General features: G+C 31.9%; 3 protein-coding genes, 1 long non-coding RNA gene and 2 other non-coding genes across 8 annotated transcripts; 5 read left to right on the top strand and 1 right to left on the bottom strand.

Annotated features, from left to right (window-relative positions):
- Positions 1–1,593: 1,593 nt before the first annotated feature.
- Positions 1,594–4,240, top strand: LOC125190986 (protein RER1A-like). 2 transcript variants are annotated; one of them, XM_048088430.1, is made up of 4 exons: positions 1,594–1,727; positions 2,395–2,767; positions 3,529–3,709; positions 3,864–4,240. In XM_048088430.1, the coding sequence occupies exons 2-4, from the start codon at positions 2,415–2,417 to the stop codon at positions 3,912–3,914; spliced, it is 585 nt and encodes a 194-aa protein (XP_047944387.1). In that variant the 5' UTR covers positions 1,594–1,727; positions 2,395–2,414; the 3' UTR covers positions 3,915–4,240. The 2 variants fall into 2 exon arrangements, with proteins under 2 accessions (XP_047944387.1, XP_047944386.1); XM_048088429.1 differs by lacking the exon at positions 1,594–1,727 and adding an exon at positions 1,992–2,011.
- Positions 4,241–5,287: 1,047 nt separating this feature from the next.
- Positions 5,288–5,365, top strand: LOC125191455. Its single transcript, XR_007171138.1, has one exon. It is a non-coding gene; the product is annotated as a small nucleolar RNA U30 (small nucleolar RNA).
- A 515-nt stretch (positions 5,366–5,880) lies between these two features.
- LOC125191457 lies at positions 5,881–5,958 on the top strand. The gene has a single exon (XR_007171139.1). It is a non-coding gene; the product is annotated as a small nucleolar RNA U30 (small nucleolar RNA).
- Positions 5,959–7,736: 1,778 nt separating this feature from the next.
- Positions 7,737–9,507, top strand: LOC125187651 (universal stress protein PHOS32). Of its 2 annotated transcripts, XM_048084281.1 has the most exons (5): positions 7,742–8,085; positions 8,171–8,250; positions 8,785–8,903; positions 9,015–9,091; positions 9,190–9,507. In XM_048084281.1, exons 1-5 carry the CDS (start codon positions 7,875–7,877, stop codon positions 9,213–9,215), a joined length of 513 nt encoding a protein of 170 aa, XP_047940238.1. In that variant the 5' UTR covers positions 7,742–7,874; the 3' UTR covers positions 9,216–9,507. The 2 variants fall into 2 exon arrangements, with proteins under 2 accessions (XP_047940237.1, XP_047940238.1); XM_048084280.1 differs by lacking the exon at positions 9,015–9,091 and having other exon boundaries at positions 7,737–8,085.
- Positions 9,508–9,885: 378 nt separating this feature from the next.
- On the top strand, positions 9,886–11,289 carry LOC125191363. The gene is made up of 2 exons (XR_007171087.1): positions 9,886–10,126; positions 10,839–11,289. It is a non-coding gene; the product is annotated as an uncharacterized LOC125191363 (long non-coding RNA).
- LOC125191362 (transcription factor bHLH63) lies at positions 11,260–13,622 on the bottom strand. Its single transcript, XM_048088911.1, has 7 exons — positions 13,009–13,622; positions 12,683–12,913; positions 12,457–12,591; positions 12,292–12,363; positions 12,004–12,189; positions 11,820–11,919; positions 11,260–11,482 (listed from the first exon to the last, which is right to left on the bottom strand). The coding sequence occupies exons 1-7, from the start codon at positions 13,432–13,434 to the stop codon at positions 11,445–11,447; spliced, it is 1,188 nt and encodes a 395-aa protein (XP_047944868.1). The 5' UTR covers positions 13,435–13,622; the 3' UTR covers positions 11,260–11,444.
- Between the last annotated feature and the right edge of the window lie 10,847 nt (positions 13,623–24,469).

Raw genomic sequence — 24,469 nt, 5'->3', positions numbered from 1 at the left:
TAATCATCATTGGAACAGAGAGAGTGGACATAAATTAATGAGGGAACATCTTTTTTGGTCCACGGACTTTGCCAAAGTATCATTTTAGGTCCGTGAACTTTGATAATATCATTTGAGGTCCGCCAACTATGAGTTAATATCATTCGAAGTACTTTTTTACTATTTCAAAGATTTTATGGAACGAAAATACCCTCAATACCTTGAAGGGTACATATTTTTAATTAACTTATCGCATACTCATATTTTTCGACTATTTTTCTAAATATAATTTGGCCTTCAATATTATCACTTAATTTTGTGACATGCAAGAAAAGTTTATTCAACATTTTATAATTAAAGAATTTTAAAAATATTTTTGAGGTATGGATAAATTAATTAAACGTATTACGTGAACAGTAATACTAAAATGGAGTAGTAAAATACTCCATAAAACTACTTAATAATATAATTAATGGTGATGTCTAGGGGTGTAAATTCGGGTACCCGCGGGTACCCAAATCCGAAAATTCGGGTACCCGAACCCGAAATCTGAAATATCATACCCAATTTCCGACCCGTATGTGAATTCGGATATCCTAATACCCGATGCAGGTACCCGAACCCAACTAATCGGGTACCCATAAACCCGAAATTATTATATTTAAAATTTATTCTTTTATATAAATAAAATTGTGATGAGAATAAAAATTATTAAAAATAACACAATACTTATACTATTTATTGATTATAATTCTATATTATATAGAATAGACAAATAAACGCTACTTAATTTTAAAATAAATTGTTTTTTGGTATAAATTGAAACATAAAAGAGATTAAAATAATTTTTGAAGAAAGAATAACTAATTATGCAGTGTTGTTTTGTGAGCTAATGAAGAGAGAGTAAAGTAAGTGTTGTTTTGTGACACGGGACTTTGGTTTTCGACACGGGACTTTATGCAGTGTTGTTTTGTGAGCTAATGAAGAGAGAGTAAAGTAAGTGAGAGGAAAAAGTAGAGATAGTGTTTTTTTCATTTTAGGAAACGTTTCATTTTTAATGGGACAGACCAAAAAGGAAAACGTTTCATTTTTAATGGGACAGATGGAGTATATATTTTCAAGAGATAACAAGTAAGAACATAAATAATGCAAAATGAACCGAACACGAATGTAAAGAAGTATTAAAGTCGAGATAATAGTACAATAAAATGTCAAAGCAAGCAAACTTAATCTAAATAATGTCAAAGCAACCAAACATAATCCAAATAGTAAACTAAGAACTTTATAACCCAAAATATTTATCACAAATACATAATTAATCGGGTTTAATCGGGTATTAGTCGGGTACCCTAATACGGGTTTCGGGTACCCTAAACCCGAAGAATCCTAACATTAACTACCCAAACCCGTACCCAAACCCATAATTTCGGGTACCCAAAAGCTGTCGGGTATTGGGACTGGGTCGGAAACACCCGAAACCCGCGGATTAAATTTTGAGGCCTAGTGATGTCACAAACTAGGAATTTAATTTACCCCATAATTTAACTTTGACTAGTACGAAATGACGAAAAGGCCCATGGCATTGCAAGATATTATCATAAAAAAATGTGAAGTCGTCGTTTGTCATTTCGTATAGTTATCGAAGTAATCGGTGCAAACGGAATCCGTCTCTATACTACAGATCTAAATCCCCAATTTTTTTCACCTCCGAAGATTTTGGTTCTCTACTGCTCTTTCACTCGCGGAAGGTAATTACCCTAATCTACTTCTTCTCTCTGATCGGAATATGGAGTAACTTGCTCAAATTTGTGTGATTTGCTGTTTTATGTTCATTTCTGACGGTCTAGGTTTTAGGTTTCTGTTTTTTTTTTACTAGAAATTGAATCGTCTGTTGCTCGATCTGGCGGTAACTATTGTTTCTTATCTTTGTGTCGCTTCTAATCTCAGTTTCGTTTCCTATCAAGCATATGGGATTTAGCTTGTTTTTAGGAATAGCGTTAGCTGCTTTAGCTATCATCGCAAGGAAATTAAGGTGAGAGAGAAGCTGAATTAGAAACTATTTGATTCGGATTGTGTTTGTTGATTGGGGCTAAGAAGCAAAATATATTGGATTTATCGTCAACCGTGATCCATGTTGGAAAAATATTGTCACTGACGTATTTGTGCATTTTACCGTAGCTAGAAATTGATCTTTCCACTAATTAATCTTGTTTATACTGAGTTTCCCTGTTTTATCATCTATCTATCTCGAATGGGAGAAAATGTGTTTCTGAAAGATAATTAACTAGTCTTCCTTTGCCAGATGAATTGAGAATTCCTGTATAGAGTACACATGTTTTGAATTTCTTTTACGTGTTGGATGCTTGACATGTCTTAGCTGCTACTCCTTATTGAACATTTATGATGGACTTGTAGGGTTTGGAAGTTGATTTGTCATGGAGGGAACCGGAGGTGATGGTCCCTCAGCAGCTGCTGCAGCACTTGACCAACGGAGGCATGAGCTGTCAAAACTTTTTCAGCATTATCTAGATAAATCTACCCCACATTCTCTTTATCGGTGGATTGGGACAGTTTGTTTGGTGCTTCTATATGCTCTTCGGGTTTATTATGTTCAGGGATTCTACATTGTTACCTATGGTTTGGGGATCTACCTTCTGAATTTGCTAATTGGGTTTTTGTCACCTCTTGTTGACCCCGAGCTGGAACCGAGCGAAGGACCTTCACTGCCCACTAAGGGTTCTGACGAGTTCAAGCCTTTCATTCGCCGTCTTCCTGAGTTCAAATTCTGGTGATTGGTCTAGCCTTTTAATGGTCTTTATTTGGAGTCATAAGATATTTTTTGTTAACTATCTGTGCCATGTTGCTTGATTATGTTATATCATTTGCTTGATGGAATCCTGTGCCATGATCGAAATAACAGAGCTCTGTTAATAAAACTGTCCTCAAACTACATGTGTGATTAGATGAAAATCTTTCTAGATTAAAATAAAAGCATGCCAAGAAAGGATACTGAAGTGCCATGTAAAGTTCTGCTACCATTTCTTTGGTCAGACTGTTTTCCTGTGATCTTCTTGTCTTCTGCTTCTAGCAGTTTTTGGGAATGGAGTAGAAGAAGATCTTTTATGATCGTAGCCCGTAGGGAACTAAATTGCTTGAAATTGGTGTTAGGCATTCAGAAGTTCTATCAGCTAATGATACCAACCTAACTATAGTTAAGTTATGGGATTTCATTGTCATTGCCGTATTTGTATTTTCTGCACGACTTTTATTGGGGTTTGTGGTTTCTTTTCAGAAAATTTTTAGTTTGATGTGGCATCATGGTCTTATAAGTGCATTTAAGAGGGCGTCGTTGTAACCACTTTTTGCATGTTTTGGCTAGTAGACATTTTGAATATACATGCCTAGACTTCTTCTATGTCCATTTCCCTCTATATATATCTACTTGTTTTTGACAGTCAAGCTGGAAACAAACTATATAGTAATTTTTTTAAACTATGGTGAAGATGGAATTAGATTTTTGTTGATTAGTTTTTTGTTCTGTCTTTCCAGGTATGCCATCACAAAGGCTTTCTGTGTAGCTTTCCTGATGACATTCTTTTCCATGTTCGATGTTCCAGTATTTTGGCCTATCCTATTATGTTATTGGATTGTTCTTCTTTTCCTAACAATGAAGCGTCAAATCATGCACATGATCAAGTACAGATACATTCCGTTTAATTTGGGGAAACAGGTGAGCTGCTCTCTTAAGCAAATTGCATAATATCTTACATATTGCTATTGCGTTATTAGGAAATTATCTGCACGTATCACTGAGGTGTTGTTGAGATAACAAGTATTTCATATAAAATGTATTTACCTATACAATGATTTTTATTTTGCAACAGAAATATGGAAAGAAAAAGCCGGCCTCCAGTGCCAGCAGCCCCCGAGACTGAACTTGAGTCAGTTTGTGATTTGATTAGAATCTAAGACTGGGATGAAGTGGGAAGATGGATTTGATTACAACGACTTACTCTATTTGTTTCTGTGAATTGTACTTGAAAATGACGGGTTTCTTAGGCGTATAGTTCAGTTGCATGCTGTTATTTGATCATGGCAGCAAACTGTTAATTGTGCTTGTAGAAGTAAAAGCATCATTTTGTTTGACATGCCACAGGGAGATTACCAGTTCTTTTATGATGTTATTTCATCTTCTTTATTAGGGGACTCAAACGCATATGCCTACATTTTATTAACAGATTATCTATTTTATTTCTGTTGATATGAATGATTGAATCATATGATCAACTGTGACATACTACTTAACATATGGATATAGCTCAATCTCGATTCAGCAATACTCCTTTGAAATTTAGGGCATTCAAACATCAATACAAGATGAGAAGCAAATGCGGATGTCTTTAAGAACTTGCATGACCGGATATTTTATGTTATTTATGTCTTCTATTTCTTCGCTGCACCTTATGCTAGAGTGGTAATCCACACGAGGCTCACGGAAAGATGATGAAAAATGTTGAATCTCTTTGTTGTTTAGATGGACGTTTGTTCGCGCTCAATTATGTTAATTTTGTTGGAGATGTCTTCGTGATTAACGATAGATCAAAGAAACAGAAGTCCTGTTTTGAGCTTGAGAAACTAAAAATAATAGTAGCACAAATGTGATCAAATGAATAAATTGAGAATTTGTAAACCTTTATTTATTATTCAAATTTTAGATCTCCAATGATCACGCCAAATCACTCATTTTAAAATTACACTAATATTAATTGGAGTAGTTTATCAGGACACAAATAACATCAAATATCTTTCAAAATGAAGTAGGTGCTGAAATCTTTAGTACTGACTTAGAAGTGAAATTTAGGAGGTCATCTCACCAAAAAAGTGCAGTGATACTATATGAGAATCAATGATAAACCATTATTATTATTATTATTGACGACATTATTAAATTGATATAGTATGTAGATAATTAAATAAATTAGAAAAGAAGATAATAGTGACATTTGTGAGTAGTACTAATTTTTGTAGTCATATTTTGGGCCTCAAACTAGTGCAGACTATATATTAGTAGCAATGCTTTGATGAAGGCCAGCAAAGTGCTCATTATTTAATAATGGACGAAATTACCCATGCCTTTTTCGTCGATATAAATTAGATAGTCATCTTTCACCTTACTTAAAACCCTACCTCAAGAGCCTCAGAATTCCAAAGCGCCTCCATATGCGAAAACGGATTTTGTGCTTCAATTCGCTATTCTTGATTTCAATTTGCTCATTGAGTTTAATTTCATTTTCCTGTTTTGCGTTGGCGCGGTGATGATGTGATTATATCTCGTTAATCTGAAATTAACTGAGGAAAATTATCAATCCATTCTTTTTGTCTGAGCGCCTCCTGTTTCTTTCCACGTTTTCCTTATTCTGGGGTAATTTTTTTTTATTAATCTTCAACTCCCATGGCTTATCAATCCACAGCTATTGTTTTTCAAGTGTTTCTGATTTTACCCATTCTTAAATAAATGAATTTGTTTTCAGTTTGTAAGAGTTCCAACTCCTCCTAGGTTGTAAATAATTGTAAACTTTAATGAATTTTTTCAACCCACACTGAGTAGACTTTAAATGAACTTGGTAGGGATTAGGTATTTAGATTTATCAGTTTTCCTAAGCTACAATTAGATATGTAGCATAAGAAATTTGGAAGCTATGCTATGTCAATTGAGTTATAGCAACTTTTTACTACCAATATGTTGTCATTTATAATGTGTCTTACATTTTTTGATTTTTTCACTTTCAGAGTGTCAGACCATTTCCAAATACATCTAAACTTGTGAAATGATTCCAATTTGATCTGAAATAGGATTTTTGCGAAAATAACAAGTTAATTTTGATTAATGACTTGTATATGCGCGATGATGATGTGATTATATCTCGTTAATCCGAAATTAACTGAGGAAAATTATCAATCCATTCTGTGTGTCTGAGCGCCTCTTGTTTCATTCCTCGTTTGTGTTTTGTTTTAAATTCTCCTGGTCTATCGTTTAATGAAGTACTCCATTAAACTTGATATAAATCTCGAAGACACTTAATCAATAGCTTAATTGTTTTATTCAAAATTAAGCATCTCTTTTGTTGCGCAAAACAAATGTAACAATACTTAGCAAAAACTCCTTGGTCTATGAAATTTAAGAGCCGCAATTTTAAATTTAATATAAAAATTGTATATTCTTATAATAAAATAAAAAATATAAGTAATAGAGAAAATACTATGTGCTACATGATTTAAAAGTACAATATATCGCGAACTTTAAAACTAGGTAGCAGATATATTGTGTTTCCTAAGTATAATTTTCAAAATTCACATTTTAAAGATAGTTATTAAATCTCAAGACAATCATGCACCACTTGGGTTCGATTTTCTCTTTCAAAAGGATTCGCGGCACCTCAAGCTTTGGTAAGGTAATGCGAAGGTACTCCCCAGGTGGGATACCCACCTAATAAAATGGAGTCCGAGTTCATTAATTTTAATTGCAGTCAATTTGGTATCCACTAATTTAAAAACATGCTTTCGAGCTCATCTATCACCACGAAAATAATCGAGCCAATATAAATTCAGTCTATTTTAGTAAAATGAAAATTGGTAGCTCAGGTGTGCTTCGTGGATAGTGATTGGAACCGAAGACAGACATTTTTAGGACGTGTTTGATAAGTTAGTAATACCAAGATAGAGAATTATATATATATATTTCTATTTGTTTGATATCATATTTAAGCTTAACTCAAAACCCAATATAAGACAAGGGCTCTAATCATTCTTACCAAAATTATAACATTAACCATGTTTATGTATCCCACCAATTTGTCAAGTTAAGCCATATTATTTAATATAAAATACAATTTTAGACAATTTCTTTTCTATCAAACAATAACGGAAAAGAATCATATATTTGCATATCTTGACATGAAACCTGTATTTCTTATCTTGTTTTACATATCTTCTTATATCCCATCTTTTTTATCAAACGAGTCCTTAAGGTTGAACCCATGGCTTGAGACTAAGACAGAAAATGGGGTTAAATTTGAGAACTTTCATTCTTTTCCTTTGTTGTTTCGGAGAAAAAGTACTCCCTTCGTTCTATAGTAATAGAGTCATTTTATCATTTCGTTCCATAGTAATAGAATCATTTCCCTTTTTAATAAAAATTAACACATTTTTTCACACCTATTTTATTCTCTCTTACTATTTTCTCTCTTCATCTCTCTACCTTTTTCATTTTCCACTTTATTAACACAATTTTTCTTAATTTTCGTGTCGAAAAGAAACGTCTCTATTACTATTGAATGAAGTGAGTAAATACTTGGAATTTATATAGGTTAGGTCGTGCGTTTATGTTTGTGAAGAAAAAAGATAGTACTATCAGTTGCAAAAATGAAATGAATAATTTGTAATTTAATAGGAATTAAGAATTATAATTAGGTATAATTAATTACAATTAGTAATTTAATATAGTTAAATTGCAATCACAGTCTATTTTTTGACGGTTCTGTTAAGTGAGGATCGATTCAGGTCCGAGTTTATTTGTGAGGGACTAAATAATCAAAATGATAATGTTAAGGACCGAATTGATAAAACGGTCATATGTTAGGGACCACATTTCAGCTTTCCTCCCGCAAATATGTATGTAAAGCGGTGATGGTGAAAAATGGAAAATTCAAACACGAAAGCCGCGTACTTTATACCTTCACCAATATGAATGCAACACGACTCAAAGCAAATAAAAGTAATGACAATCATCAAATGAGAAATATCAAACATCAATTTCACTTTCTGTTCTTCAATCTGCAACCACACCACGCATATTTGCATCCATTCAAAGCTCAAAAGAGGAACAAAGTTGAGAAATGGAGACCTTAATGGAGGAGGAAGAGTACAACTGGAGAGAAGTGGTTCTACCTGAGCCGGAGCTCGATCGAGAGACCGGAGAGAGAAGGAGGGGCCGCGACATCATCATCGCCGTCGATCACGGCCCTAATAGTAAGCACGCTTTCGATTGGGCCATCACGCACCTCTGCCGCCTCGCCGATACCGTCCATCTCGTCTTCGCCATCTCCAGTACATCTCATTTTTCACTTTTGTGCGTTTTTTTGTTGTGGTTGAGAATCTCACGTTGTTGTGATTGGTGATTGTTGATTCTAAGGTTTGAACAACCAAATTGTGTACGACATGACTCAGGGGCTCATGGAGAAGCTCGCAGCCGAGGCCTTTGAGGTTGCTATGGTGAGTCCATACGATTTACTCATATATTTTTAAATACTTGGTAGTATAATCCTGTTGATGGTTAGCATTACTTGAAATCGAGTGAAATATTTGATAGCCGCCTAAATAAATCATGTCCGAGCTCTCATTGATTTTACTTGTTATGCTGTCAATTTGGTAACCACTTTAAACATGTTTTTGAGATCATCTTATGTGAAACCTATTATGTATTTGTCTATGGTTTGCTATAGCTTAATGGTATTACTCCAATCCAATAAATTGTGTTGCATTGGATGAAGAATGGAAGTATTTTGGGGCCTAGTATTCCACTTAGCTCTCCTTTAAAGGGATCTCTTGAGCAAAATATATGCTTCATGTCATTTGCCATTGATTTTTGTGAGATTGAATATGATATTAATCATGTATAGACTCATTTTTTGTTTACTTCATCACTTATGCACATTAATTAAGACATGTTCATAAGAAATAAGTAAGATTCTATTTATGATCTTCTAATTTTATAATTCAAACATGTAAACATTTTCATGGAAATAGGTAAAGACAAAGGCTAGGATAGTGGAAGGAGATGCAGGGAAGGTAATATGCAAGGAAGCAGAGAGGTTGAAGCCTGCTGCTGTAGTTATGGGCACCAGAGGCCGAAGCTTGATTCAAAGGTTTATCACACCCTTTTCTCATAAATGTCCTTCCATGATAATGCTATTAACTTGACATTCATTTCATTTCATACTCATATGCGTGTTCTCTTTTCATTATGTTTACTCCAGTGTAATACAGGGTAGTGTAAGTGAATATTGCTTCCATAATTGCAAAACAGCACCAATTATAGTCGTTCCTGGTAAAGGTATACTTGTAACCATACTCAGAAGTATCATATTCACTTAAATGGAGTATAAACTAAACACACTCAGTAGTTCTAAAAGTATTTTTTGGTAATCACAGATGCAGGGGAGAAATCTGTGCTGTAATGGATCATAAGCAGGATGAACAGCTTAAGGATCGACAGAAGCATGCCTATGGTGATTGTACCTCTTCTAGTGAAGGCAGGATTTCTTTCTGTTGGATGTGGACTTAGGAATAAGATTATGATTAGTTAATTAGTTTGATGTTTGTAATATACTGCTTATCTCTGCTCATGTATATTAGTTTGGCTATAACTATTTTATTGTACAATAGTGGAGTGTAACTAATATTCTTCATCGATTTGTGGCAATGTTTATGCCCTTGAATACTCATTTTGAGTGCATTTTGTTAGTTCAATCTTGGTTTTGATGGAGTGGCATGATTTTGTTTCATCTTCATGTTCCAACCCGTATCCCTTTTCACATCATCAGCATGCCTGCTATATTTTGATTTACTAATATCTTTTATCCAACCACCCCATGGAGGCATGCAACTTATATTTTGATTAATTATTTAACAGGATTTGATCTCAGAAATGAGAAAGACTAGTCCCAAGATTTCTATAAATCTAATTATTCTTTCAGGTTCTCACACAAGCTGTGAATGCACTGACCAGTTGAGGGGGTGTACAGCATCTTCACAGCCATTAGAATCTAGTTTTATAACTTTTATAGTTGTAAGCTGTCAACATTGAGAAAGAAGTTTTTCAAGAGGGGAACGGCCCCATGACAGCGACTAGGCAAAAACTCGCTTTCGTTTCTTTATCCTTTGAATTTTGTTTTCTTGATGAAGTTCTGAAGCAGGAAAAAATCTCTTTCACCATCCGTTGGGGCATAGAGAATCATAGAGATTTTGAAGATAATACGAAGCCAGGTCCAGCCTTTACCTTTTTCCACATGGCTTGAAAATGAAGGTGATATTGGTGCCCTTTTGAGGTCCCAAAGTGGAGAACTACTCTGCAAGCCGTAGGATACAGGTTGGCGTCTCAACCGTCTCAATTTAATTTTATGCCTACCACTAATATCATCCCCCCACCCCAAATGAAAAGAAAAAAAAAGTTATTAGGAAAAGAGATAAAGGAATGTTTACAGTATGAATTGAATTGGTCATTAAACCATGTTATGAATTATGATTGAGTCCTACTGTTGTACAGTATGTGTTTATAAAACATTTCCTGTTAAATTTCTGTTTTCCAAAATCCCCAGCTTTCACAAATTTCTATGTAGCTTGGGATAAAAGATGCTCTGATAGGCCTGATTGCTGTCAGACTTGACTGATTTCTACCCAGTTATCTTTCTTCATATTAATCATTGTGTTATGATACTTAAAAGACTGCACACTACAATGCATTCTTGGCCAATCAATTTCATCATTTTCCTTGAGTCAGTCTTGGGAATCATGATTACATGCCTGATATTCTATTGCTTAATCATGTTAAATACCGTAGCATTCCGTGATGTTTTTTTTTTCTTTTCCTAAAGAAAGAATCTTTGATGATTGTTGAGCCGATCATGGGTGGAAGTTGTAGCATAGGGTAAAGATTTAGTTCAAGAGTTATGCGGCTAATGGATTATGGTCTACAGCTTTGTAGCTATTTCTTGTAATGGCCTTAAATCTGTATCTTTAGTAGTACTAGAAAACTTACAAATACTTTTGCTCCTATCATAAAAACTATTGAAACTTTGCAGCTCATTTATGGCCAGTCCCCACTACTCCACAACAACGGAAAAATGGGACAACTGAGAAGAATCAATGAGAAATTGCCTATCGTTTTCTAATTATGAGGTCTGATAAATGGGATGTCTCGTTCTCCTGTTCCAACAGGAACACCATGTTTTACTGGTTCATTGTTCTCTTCCTATCATTTCATTAAAAAAATACTATAAGATTGCTTTCAGGTTTAATTCATACACCACCACTTGTTCAAGTTGATGGAATTGACCCTTTTGTACTGTTTTTACATGAATTCCAATCTTTTGATGTTACATTGATTCTTAACATGTTATACATGAATAGTTTGCCCTCTTGTTTGGCTTGCTTCTACAAAGATGTCAACTTTAAACATAAGCAATGTCTGTTTGTATGAGAAGATTTCAACATCAAGGGAAATTTAATACAAAATTGGGCTATCTTTCATTATCTTTACTAATCATCATCATCATTGCTAATATTGTCACTAAATATACACGTAGATGCAATATACACAATACGTAGCTTCTGAAGGGCGAGGGGATATGGGGATCAGAAACACTTTGAATTGGACTTTGTTCAATTCAAGAATCTGTATATTTGACTCACATCTCCAGCTTTACATGGTTTGCCTCCAGAAAACCTGAAAAAAGAAGAAGTTAAGCTTATGGATTTATATTCATCTAGAACTGTAGATAAGATTGAATGTGAAATAACTAGTGAAGTCAAGGTGAAAACTTAGATGTATATCTCTGTGGCAATGCACTAAGGAATTATTGGATCATTGTTTCATTTTCAGTGGAAGATGGGAAAAAAGGATAAGGTTTAGCAACTGCACTGTTTAGGACCACATGACTTTAGTTAGCTCTGTGTTGTGGGGTTAGTATGGTCTCTTATTGAGTGCAGCAATATCCTATATGCTTAATTTGTGTAAGCCACCAGAGACACCAAAGCGTAGCTTGAAAGACATGTCTATGTACCTGTAATCTGCTGAGAAATAAATGGTGTAGATCTTCCTTGTTGGTACTCCATACTGTAGAGATTACGTAACTCATCCTCCCATGTTACTTGCTGAATTTGCTGTTCATGTGTAGTTGCTTTGTCAGACATCTTGAGATGCAATGTTTTAACCATTTCAAGTAACAAAAATATTAGAGAACTCACATTCAAGTTGGATGAATCCAGAAATGATTGCTGGACTGTTATAGGGGCACTTATGGTTCTCCGAAGCGTGGCATCCATTGGATCCACCACCATTTCTAGACCCGAACCGGAAACTTCTTCAACTGATGTATTGAATTGAAGGTGGGGATGATCAGGCTCCATTGGCGGAGGACAAGCTGGAAACATCTGTGGGAAGAAATTCAGTTGGATTGTGCTTGACAAGTACTACTATAACACTTTATATCACATAAATGTTGCATTGAAGTCTGTGTTGTCGATAGTTTTTACCTCTTTAAGTATATAGTTCTCGATGTCAAAATCCAGCCTTGGATTGATTGCAGCTAATTTCATTGACAAAAACTGGCAGATAGAAAGTTTTGGTTTTAATATTACGATGATGATTGCAAGAAAATGGCAACTGATGTATGTATCTGTTTCATCATATCTATATACCTCTACTTGTCTTTGCAGAGATTGGACATAGTTGATGATCTCATCAAGCATACCGGCTTTCCCAGTCACCTTGTTGCACCCGGGCACCAAATCTTGCAGGTATTTCATTCTCTCACTTATTTTCTCTCGCCTAACCTGGATCAATCAAAGCCAATCCATCAGAAAAAAAAGTGCAAGATATTTTAACTTATGAAGTGAAGGTTATTTTTTTTTCTTTCTTTCTTACCCTTTCAGCCAAGCTATGGCTGTCAGTTGCTTGGCCGCGACGCGCACGGACGTGGATGTAATCGGTCTTGGGCGCGTCGCTCGCCTTCTTCGCATTAGCAGATGCCCCTTTGCTGTTCTTGTTAGCCGAGGTGCTAATAGTGGTGGTGGTGCTTTTACTGTTGCTGTTTTGCTCTGTTATCTTAGATTCCTCCTCTGCACATCCCTTCATCTTCTTCTCCTCTGCAGCTATCTGATTACACCACAAAACACATTCTTGATCAGCAAATTGGATCAATTCAAAATAAAACCAAACAAGAAACAGAGTTATGTATATGTATAATATACCTTGGGGCTTCTGTCAGCCTTCCTTTTCTTGCAGCTCTCTTTCCCGGCGGCCGAGTCGACACTCGCTGCTGCTGCCACATAGGGAGGGCAGCTGACCGTTCTTGGGAGAGCGGAGCTCATTTGGAAGTCTGTTGTGCCACTCCCATAATTCATGAAGCGGCGGAAGTCATCGTGCTCGACATCGGGGTCTGGCTTCATGGCGCCGCCGTTGAGCACGAGATCGGAGAGGGCTTGATCGCCGTGGAAGCCTGAGAAGGAGAGGTGGTCATTCCCATTGAAGTAAGGTATTGGGTGGTGGTGGCTGAGGTGTTCCTGCTGCTGCTGCTGCCACTTGAGGCGGGAGCGCTGGCGCTCGAGCACGCTCATTTCGCAGTTTTCGGACGTGGAGTTGAGGCAATGCAACATCTCCGGCAATCCACTGTTCATTAGCTAGTAAGGTTTTTGGGTTGAGAGTGTTTTCATCAAGGGGAAGTGTTATGTGAGGGAAAAATGGTGTGGTGTGGGCATTGGTTATATACGGGGATAGAAGTAGTTAGGGAAAAAGGGCATTTAAAAAAAAAGATTTGTTTATTTGGTAGAGAGAGAAGGCATAATTGAGGGAAAGCCGCCGGGAAGTCGGATTAAGACAGGCAGCTGACATATCGAAGCCGGAATAAATGAATAGGGGGTGGGGGCAGAGAGGCATGGAATGTAACCACAAGCAGAAGCCATGGTGTGTGGGGCCCAGGGAGATGTGACTAGCCACGTGGGCGTGTCTGATGGGCCACATCCACTGTAGGGGCGAGGAGGCCCTATATCAGGTTATTGGGACTTAGATTTGACACTCTTGATTATTGTGGGATAATTGTTGGTTGCCCACAATTATCACTCTTACAAATTTACAATCAATTTTGTGTCATTTCTATCATACCTTTCTATTATAATTCATCAACTTACAATTTTTTTTTCAAAGCTGATCTGGAAAAATAGATATGATGTTAGTGCTGCTTTGATCAAAATGATATTGTTCCAATTCCCATCTAAAATTTTGAAAAATAGAGATATAATTTCCACATCATCACCGACTCCTCGTCTTTGATGATTGAAGGAGGGAGGTGAGTGCCATTGTCTTTGATCATTCAAGGACTACAACAAGGCTGAAAGGCAGTAGAGAGTAGTTGTGGAGATTTGAGACAAAGAAAGCATAGAGCAAGAGATGTCACATTGTGAGGAGGGAAAGAGGGAGAGGAGAAGGTGAGTTTGTGATGATGTGGATATAGTTTAAAACAATGTCATTTTGATAGAAATGTCATTGTTTTATTTTCTTTATCATTTTTTTTATTTTGAAAATCAACTTCGATTTTTCGGGGTAAATTGAGTTCAAAAGAAAAAAACAAAACAATTGAAAGTTTATTTATGGACAATAACCAATTTCTGAAAGTTATGGAACAAATCTGAATTACCAAAAATTGGTAATTATCCTTAGATTATAAAAAAATAATAGGGTAATTATGTATAAGGAAAACCATGATAAAATGTTTGTTTTGACTTTTGAGACTGAAATATCTAAAACATCATTTTACTTTTCAATAAAGTTAAATTAAGTGTTTTTCCTCTTCCTCTTTCCAGCTACAGTGATATGTTTCATTTCTTCAATTGTCATATGCATAAGCATATCATCATCAAAATTCTAAACCACAACCAATCAAACCATGAATTCAATTTCACATTTATCTACAATTGATAGGATAAAATCATAGAAAGTCACTTTGCCGTTTACACAACAACAAATAACAAGTTCGAATTTCCCCATATGACATAGTTTAAGAAACCTTAGCGTGTTTATTTTGCTGAAAATGATGCTGGAGAGTAATTTGTCGGACTATTTGACGACGGGCTATTTTGTCGGTAATTAACAACAAATTATTATCCATACATAAAGCCCACTCTTTTTATAGTGTAATATTATTTGGGATAGTATAATTTACATATAATTTTTTTATTTGGTCATTATTTATTATTCTATTTTATTTATTGTCTTCACAAATCACAAATATATATTGGTCAAATACTACTAATACCAGTACTATTTTCTAATTGGGAAAGTATACTACAAATTAGGACATCCCGATAAAAAATAGTGGACAATTATATTTGTGCGATGGAGGGAGTTTTTCGTTTCATTTATGTGCATCCAATCCAACCTAGTTAAATTGTGTTTACATAGTAATAACACTTAGATAGCTCAATTCGAGGGTGGACCACGGTGTGTAAATTTTCTACAAAATCGTTGTCACTAGACAACCATAATCCAGTACAGATTTCATATCCTTTTCACATAATTTTCTTATATTATTAAATTTCTATTTCTCATTCGCCTTTTCTTAAAAATGACGATGACATCTTTAATCATATTTTTATGTTGCTGTCTGCCCTGGTCTCGTATTATCATGTAATTTATTTTATTAATTTAAATTATAAATACCAAATGAGAAAAAAACACACAAATTAAAACAACGTATATTATCTCTAGATTCTGAAAACGACGCTGATATATATGTCACATTCATAATGGTGCAATTAGATATAAGTACGTTGTTTGTTTTTTTTTTTTTTTTTTTAATTTCAAGTCATAAATATGTTGTTATCACTCGCGATTTGAAAAGGTAAATATACTTTATTAATTTTAAAAATCACTATCAAATATGATTAGGGTTTTGCTCTAAGACAACATTTTTTGTTATTCAAGATACAAGTGTTGTTATCACCCGCAATTATGTAAAGTAAACATACTTTATTAATTTTAAAAATCACTATCAAATATGATTAGGGTTTTGACTCAAAGACAATTATATGTTGATTATATTTCTGAAAGAAATGTCAATCACAAAGAATTGATAAGTGAGACCACTTGATCGTCAACATACTTTTCCAAATTCAACTTGACTATCATCAACATAATTAATTTTGCTTTGAAGATCCGAATTATTAATGACATATATGGATATGAAAATGTTTGTGTGTGTATAATGTATTTGTGTTACATGCCTTGTATCTTAGGCAATTTGGTAGTTAGTTTTGCAAGTGACTTGTCATAACTTTGGATAAAGTGGGTAATTATTAATAATTTTCTTCCACATATATTGAAGTAGACATTACAGCAATCTCTGTAGAAATAAGGCCACCTATGTTGTCAACTCTCTCTCTCTCTCTCTCCATATATAATAGAGATATAATTTATATATCATGGTGGCCTATTGAAATTGTTATAAGTTGAAGCCTGGTTTATGGGATTGACTCAAACCCTAAGGGGTGTTTTTTAGTTACGTTTGAAGATCACATAAACTGATAAAAGAAATAGAATAATTCATTATTTATCTTGAAGTTTGACCTTAACCCTAGTGGTGTTTAATTTATTAGAATGTTGAAATATGGATTGTAGAGATTGACCTAAACCTTAAAAGGTGTATTTACTTTTTTGTGAATGATAAGATAGAGGATTAGCTAATTTTATTCCCAAAACTAGGGTTTCTCACACTCCCTATTTACATTAATAAGTGGTCAAATCAGTTCGACTGGTTGAACCATGAACTAATAATTTCATCGATTCACTTACTTGTTCGGTTCTTAAAATATTGGTGGGCACCATGGGCATTGAGTCACTAATGAGCCTAAGGTATCCAAAACCCAAATGGCAAATGGGACCTGTCCCTATCTCAATTCTTCTATCACTTTCCATGGAACTAATATCCCTATACCACTAGTTTCTATTTTATTTATATCAAGTTTTCTTTTCATTTTATTTTATTTTCCTTGACTCCAAATTATTCTCGTCTTTATGCTTTTATTGCCCTAGAGCCCATGTACAATGAACTAATCAACAGTGCCATCATTTTGCCAACCATGGACTCCAACACCACTGTTTGTAAAATTAATTACACATAGTGAGTGTGTGTGAGATGCATAAAAACATTTCCAAGAACCCCACATAAGTGTTTAGTCTTTTTCACAAAGATTATATCGTATATATAAATTGAAAACAATCATTATATATTAGAAACAAGATTACTTGTATAATTAAAAAGTCATGATTGATTCATTCTAATCTTGGATGAATTTTTGAATTCAAAAAATACTGACAGGTTTTTGTTTTGGAATATTTTACATCTGCAGATAGTCATGTAATTATACAGCCAAATCTAGAAAATCCTATGAAATCTGAAGTAGTGTTAGTTAAATTTGAAATATTTTATAGGCTCTTATCTTATCTTCTAGGGATGAAACAAGGGCAGGAAATAATAAAGGATATAAAGTTATGGAATGTGATAAGGGGGCATGAAATTATTAGGTTAGCAGCAGATCCAATGTTCCAAATTCTCATTCAAAAAAACTACTATAACCCAATTTTAATTTCACCCAACCAAAAATATACTACTATTACTATATATTTGCATTCCTCGTGGGAATTTATACATGCGAAAGAAAATCAGTAGAAAATAAATAATTGTATGAGAGATAATGAATGTCGCTATGGGTGTCCATGATTCAAGAGCTGGTCCCTTAATTTTCAGGATCTCAAAATATCATATTATTATTATTATTATTATTATTATTATTATTATTATTATTATTATTATTATTATTATTATTATTATTATTATTATTATTATTACATACACATATAATTTAAATTGGAACTGGTTTTCTCATTTTCAGCATCAAGTATCTAGTTTAGATGTATTTTGAGAAAATGGATGTATATGGTCGAACTTCATTTATGATAAAAGAAATGGACACACGCACAGAGTTGTATTATTGAAGCATTGTGGTGTTAGACTTGAAGTAATTTGTAGTGAGGCCTTTATATTATTATTATTATTATTATTATTATTATTATTATTATGATTATTATTATTATTATTATTATTATTATTATTATTATTATTTAATACTTTTGTCAAATATAAACTTGCTATTGACATGTACACTTCTCTCTTTTGGATTGTCAAAAATATAGACTTGCCACATTATAAATGTAGTTTTTATGTAATCAAGACTCGTTAAAAAGTGCATGTCCTAATACATATTAAACCAATTAATCTATTTACCATGAATAGTTTGTATTCGCCTGTAAAACAATAATACCTATATAAGAGCACAAACTTATAAGAGAGTAAAACTTATATCTTCGTTATATAGAGCATCATTTTTAATGGTGAATTATTCTAGTTTTAAACACTACAGTTCACAACCATCCAAGGATTAACATAATAAAACACCCACATATTTTTCATTTAAACTCCTAACTCAATACGAGCAAATAGGTAAATGCATAGTATTTTTGTGTACTAATATACTTATTTGTATAAAAAATCATCTGTCCACAGTTTTAATTTTTAATTCTAGTTGAATACTCGTTTTCGAACAACCTAAAATTCCGCACACTACCATTGAATATTATGTCATGTAACAAAAAAATCTTCTATAGGAAATTGAAACCCCACTTAGAAAAAGAAAAAATAAACCCACTTGCAGCTTTTTCATCATTTCCAATTATATAAATACACGTACACTAATCTGTAGCATATTTGTATTTCGTATGCCAATATATATATATGTGATAAAAATATGTGCGTGCCTTTTTTTTGAGGCTATAAACTCATGATCAGAAATCCTGCAAACTTTGAAACGGTTTCGGCTCTTGGCAAGTGTAAAACGGAGACCAATTCAATGATTTTGATACACGTTTTGTGACATCCAAATAAGGGTATAATTAAATGTAATTTTAAATTCTAAACTATAGGAGTGGTATGTTTTTTGTCAACAAATCTAAACTTAAAAAGAAATTTATATATGAATCTCAAATAACTATCGCTTTTGTATCAACGGCCATGTTTGGTTGGTGGAAAAATAAAGTTGGCAAGAAAAATGATTTCTGGGAAAATGAATCCCGGGAATATGCTTCCTAGTAACTTTACTTTCCTGTGTTTGGACAATATCAAGATTTTAAATTTATATTTAATTTAAACACCAAACTAAAAATATATTTATTATTTTCTTTTTTATAAAAAAGAATAACATTGTAAAATTTTTAATAAATTTTTAATTATAATAATAATTATTATATTATTATATTTATTATTACGATGGATTGTTTAAATATGAATTATCCATTATAGGGGAGTGATCAATTGATAACTCATCATTTACTTGCTAACTACAACTAATTTAAGGCCATATGATTTTAGAAAAAGTGGTCTACAATTTGCCACGTGTAATTTTTGTTTTTATTAATTAAATAAAAAAAGATAAAAAAAACTCCACATTAGGGTTTTGGATGAAAATGTCAATATAGTGTTTCGAAAATATCAACACAATGCTTTAAGAATGTTAACTCATTGCTTATATTGACATTCTACATGTATTATATTGACATATTTTATATAGTATGTTGACATTTCTGCTTATACGAAAAAATTAAAAAATTTTGAAATTTTTTTCAAATTTTGACGTCGGAAAATATGCATGTAGTAGGATATCGTTGGAATTCTTATAAAATTATCTTTAATTTAATATATGTTATATGAATTTAAAGTTTTGGAATTTCTTTTAAAATTTAATTATAACTAATTTTGTAGTTAATTGACATTAATACCCCTATTGATATTTTTTGTGCATGATATTAATAATCAAGGGTTGAATGATCTTCACCTTTGATTTAAGAGTGAACTACAAAAATAGTCCTTGGACTATGTATTTATCTCGCCAATGAACCCTGGATTTTAAAAATATCCCCAAACAACCCTGGACTAAGCGTTTATCTCGAAAATGGTCCTTTTTCACTGTTTCGTGACGAAAATACCCTTTAAGGGGGTTTTGGAGGGTTTGGACAATTTGGTCTTTTTACATTTTAAATCTGATATTATTTTAGTTATGTACTAAATCTGATATTATTTCAAAATTATCATTCTTCTTTCCTTTTGACATTCTTCACTTTGTTTCTTTATTTCAATATTAGATATAATTTTATAAAATTAAATTTTAAAATTCTATTTTTAAATATCAATAAATTTTTTTAATTATTAAAATTACTATTAAATAAAAAATTAATAGTTTTAATCAATATTTGATAATGTCTAATATTTAATCAATAAGGTACGACAACGCCTTAGTTTTAATCAATATTTAATAGTTTTAATCATAAATAGATCATATAACACGATTTAGTCAACTTCATAATATTTTTAGTCAAATTCTCCTATACATTATATGCATATTTATTTCGGAATAAATCGTGTTATATGATCTATTTATGATTAAAACTATTAAATATTGATTAAATCTAAGTTGTCATCGTACCTTATTGATTAAATATTAGACACTATCAAATATTGATTAAAACTATTAATTTGTTATTTAATAGTAATTTTAATAATTAAAAAAATTATTGATATTTAAAAATCGAAATTTAAAATTTAATTTTATAAAATTAAATCTAATATTGAAATAAAGAAACAAAGTGAAGGATGACAAAAGGGAAGAAAAATGATAATTTTGAAATAATATCAGATTTAGTACATAACTAAAATAATATCAGATTTAAAAACGTAAAAAGACCAAATTGCCCAAACCCTCCAAAACCCCCTAAAAGGGTATTTTCGTCACGAAACAGTGAAAAAGGACCATTTTCGAGATAAACGCTTAGTCCAGGGTTGTCTGGGGATGTTTTTAATGTCCAGGGTTCATTGGCGAGATAAACGCATAGTCCAGGGACTATTTTTATAGTTCACTCTTAATTTAAAAATTTAATGCCTATCATTTAGTTGTAATTAACAATTTAGGGGTGAGTTAGCAATATAATACACCATTCCATCATAATATATGCTAATATAATTATAATTATAGTTACATGGAGTATTATACCCATTTATTATAATAATAAATATAATAATTATTATACTATAATTATAATATTTACAGATATTATAATTGAATAAATTTTATAAATTAAAATTGATCTATGACTTTATTGATTAATTATTAACTTATAAAATATAATAATTATTATTTATTATATAATTTATATTATATAATTGTATTTTAATTATTAAATAATAAATTATTAGGTACTATTATGAATTATTATAAAATATAGTTATAATTATGATAATTTTAATTATAGTTACTTATTATAGAGAAATGAAGTATGATTTATAATTTTAAAATATTTTTAAAATATTGTAATTAATAATAATAATAATAATAATAATAATAATAATAATAATAATAATAATAATAATAATAATAATAAAACTATACTATATTGCTTAAATATGTAAGAATCCTAAAACTGGGAAAAAGAATACTTAAGAAAAGTTAGGATTCAGAATCATGGAAAGTTATACTAACAAGTTATACTAACTTTCCATGTTCTCGGATTCCGATTACTTTCTCAGTTTGATTAAAAATCAAAACAAATACAGGAATTTAAAATTTAAGGAATCAGATTACTTTGTCTCTACAGAATCCTGACAACCAAACATGGCCAACATGTTTTATGTTCATCTTCCAAAATTTAATTATTTAGGCCATAAAAAGATATCTATTTTTTTATCAAAATATGACACCATTTCCGCAAGCGGAATGGGCACATTGTTTTGAAGAAAATGGTTAGGAGACGTAGTTTGATTTAATAAGAGTACTTACTAATTAAGGGTCTCATATTAAAAAATGTGATTTTTTTTTGGATGTTTCAAAAAACAAAATGTTAGTACTATATTCTTAGGGATACCAAAATTGTGCTACGTACGGTATGGGGGGGTGGGGGGGTGGGGTGTTTGTTACTTATTTGGGATATACTCCTGTTTAAATCTTTATCTAACTGATCTTTAGTATTAATTTATCAAAAAAATAAATATGGTCATACTAGCTGGAAAGTTTATTGCACAAATTTTTCTCAGCAATTTTCTTTACTCGTATAAAAATTTCAATAAACTTATAATGATTTAGATGAATATAATGGAGTATAAATAAAGTGGATCGTGTAAACTACTCCCTCCGTTCCACTTTAGGAGTCCCGGTTGAGTTCGACACGGATTTTAAGAAATGTAAAGGAAAGTTGGTGAAAAAAGATAGTGGAATGTGAGTCCTACTTTTTTATATTAGTTTTATAATAAAATGTGAGTGGAAAAATATTAGTAGAGTGGCTTAATACCATTTATGGAATATTCAAACCGGGACTCCTAAAGTGGGACACCCAAAAATGGTAAACCGGAACTCCTAAAGTGGGACGGAGAGAGTAATAAACAGTTGATTCATAATGTAAGAGTCAGAATATTAGGTCGATTCTAGATTAAAGTTGAGTTGAATTATGAGATTTGTTTATTCAAATATCTAAATTATAAATTCAAATTGAATCTAGTCTAATACTTTGAATCCTATATTTTTCCACAGCATTGAAATTATTAAAATCGGCCAAGTTGTATGTTAAAAATAGAAAGCAGAGGTCTCTGAGTCATGGGATTCAGTGTTGGAGTTCCATTTATGTTAATTTGCCAATTTCCAAGATTCAACAGAGTGCATGCTTTTTGTCAAATAGAATACTGTAAAATATTTTTATATTTGTATTTTCTTGAATGATACTAGTATAAAATACTTAATAGTTTAATCGTTTTATGATTGCCTTTAGTCATGTATTCAATTTCCTGCAAGGATAAATTATAAAAAATAAATCAAATCGAGTGAATTACAAATAAAAAGATTCACCACAAGTCTCTTTTTCTGTTCATTAAAAATATTCCTTTTATTTATATTACAAATTGATTGAGTACGACTTAATTTTGTTCATATATAAACAAAATAAAATAACTAGGGAACTAATTTAAAATAATCATTCAAATTTTAAGTATTACTACTATAATACTTAAATAATTTTAAAATATTTAATTATAGAAGTACTAAGTCATTAATGGGTTTAGAGGCAAAATAGGAAAAGATGAATGCTGTGATATTTTTTAAGAAAAAATGGTATAGAATAAATAGACTTTACTTCTAAGAAACGTATTGTGTGTATCGATAGCAATATTAATTAATAAGTACTCCACTTAGCTGCGAGTTAGTTAAGCAGTTACTTCTTGAAAATAGTATTTAATAGTTTTACAAAAGTCATAAATATTTAATTAGAAGATGTCGTAGAGCGTTGAATAATATTTCCAGTCATTTTATTAGAAGACCCACGTACTATATATACAATATTACAAGTTTTAATATAGAATTAAATGAAAATATAAAACCGATTAAACTCTTATAAAACCCCAATTCTTTTTTAATATTGAACGAAATGAACTGTTAAAAACAAACACGTTCAAACACAAAATCGAATTATTTCTGCAAATTTTATAATAGGAACGTTCTGGAACCCTAAAATTATTATAAATTCAGTAGTAATATAAAATAGCTAGTTAGTTGTCATATCATAATAATAACTAAATTTTAAATTATTTTTCTGTTTTTTTATGTATATTTTATAACTAAACTTAGTCGAAAACTTAATACATGAAAAAATAAAAATAAAAATAAAAATAAAAAATAAAAGTTGAGAAGCATAATAAAGTTGAATTGTGGATAAACTTGAAATGGGCCGTACCTCTCTTTCCAGCTGGGAATCGACATTTGGGCCCATTATAGAGACAACCATGACAGTTTTTAATATTGTATGATATAAATATAGATAGAGATTTAGTACTAGTAATAAATTTAGAATAAGATCTCATATTCTTAATGCAGAATTAAGATCAAATATTAATAAATTAGAATGTTGAAATCAGATAGTTGTGAATAATGCCATGTGACAACCTATTATGATAACTATGGATGATTTTGATAGTTAATGCAAAAATGGGTTATGGAAATAGTAGCACGAATCCGTGAGATATGACGTTTTTCCGCAATTAGCGTTGTATTATTAATGTATACTTATTTGATATTATGTTGAATTAAAGTTAATTTTATAATAAACAATATTTTCAAATTTGAAATGACATCTTTCTTTTTCTAATGACGATCGATACCCACTTTTTAGCTTATAAAATTTCCCAAAACTCAATATGAATTATTTCCACAAAGTATATATCAAATTAAATTCTTATTAAATCATAATTACAAACACTCACATGGAATTTTTACTTAAAAAATCGAGTACATAACTATCTTAGCCTATTTGTGTATATTGTAAATTCAATGTTATAACGATGAGTTTGTTGTAGAGTTTGTTTGACAAATTACAGGCTTTTCATATATTTTTTTATACACTCTCCGCCCGTGCCCATGTGTCTCATATTCCATTTTCTGTTAGGTAAGATATATAATGATGATTTATGACTTAGGATTAGGGAATCCTTATTAGAAGACTTGGATAACTTAGAATCGTATAAAATACTTTCAGATCAAGTATTTTGAGTGCACAAAATCTATGATCGGATAA

Source organism: Salvia hispanica, chromosome 5 (genome assembly GCF_023119035.1).
Source record: "Salvia hispanica cultivar TCC Black 2014 chromosome 5, UniMelb_Shisp_WGS_1.0, whole genome shotgun sequence".
Taxonomy (NCBI): Eukaryota; Viridiplantae; Streptophyta; class Magnoliopsida; order Lamiales; family Lamiaceae; genus Salvia; species Salvia hispanica.
The sequence above is the reverse complement of the archived record's forward strand: the minus strand, read 5'-3'. Positions and strand labels throughout refer to the sequence as shown.

Excerpts from the sequence above, each read along its gene's own strand:
- LOC125190986 (XM_048088430.1), top strand. The coding sequence starts at position 2,415 with ATGGAGGGAACCGGAGGTGATGGTCCCTCAGCAGCTGCTGCAGCACTT. Across the intron at positions 2,768-3,528 it reads CTTCCTGAGTTCAAATTCTG|GTATGCCATCACAAAGGCTT; the intron begins GTGATTGGTCTA and ends CTGTCTTTCCAG. Across the intron at positions 3,710-3,863 it reads CGTTTAATTTGGGGAAACAG|AAATATGGAAAGAAAAAGCC; the intron begins GTGAGCTGCTCT and ends ATTTTGCAACAG.
- LOC125187651 (XM_048084280.1), top strand. The coding sequence starts at position 7,875 with ATGGAGACCTTAATGGAGGAGGAAGAGTACAACTGGAGAGAAGTGGTT. Across the intron at positions 8,086-8,170 it reads TCTCGTCTTCGCCATCTCCA|GTTTGAACAACCAAATTGTG; the intron begins GTACATCTCATT and ends GTTGATTCTAAG. Across the intron at positions 8,904-9,189 it reads GGCCGAAGCTTGATTCAAAG|ATGCAGGGGAGAAATCTGTG; the intron begins GTTTATCACACC and ends TGGTAATCACAG.
- LOC125191362 (XM_048088911.1), bottom strand. The coding sequence starts at position 13,434 with ATGAACAGTGGATTGCCGGAGATGTTGCATTGCCTCAACTCCACGTCC. Across the intron at positions 12,592-12,682 it reads GCCATAGCTTGGCTGAAAGG|GTTAGGCGAGAGAAAATAAG; the intron begins GTAAGAAAGAAA and ends TGATTGATCCAG. Across the intron at positions 12,364-12,456 it reads CTCTGCAAAGACAAGTAGAG|TTTTTGTCAATGAAATTAGC; the intron begins GTATATAGATAT and ends TCTATCTGCCAG.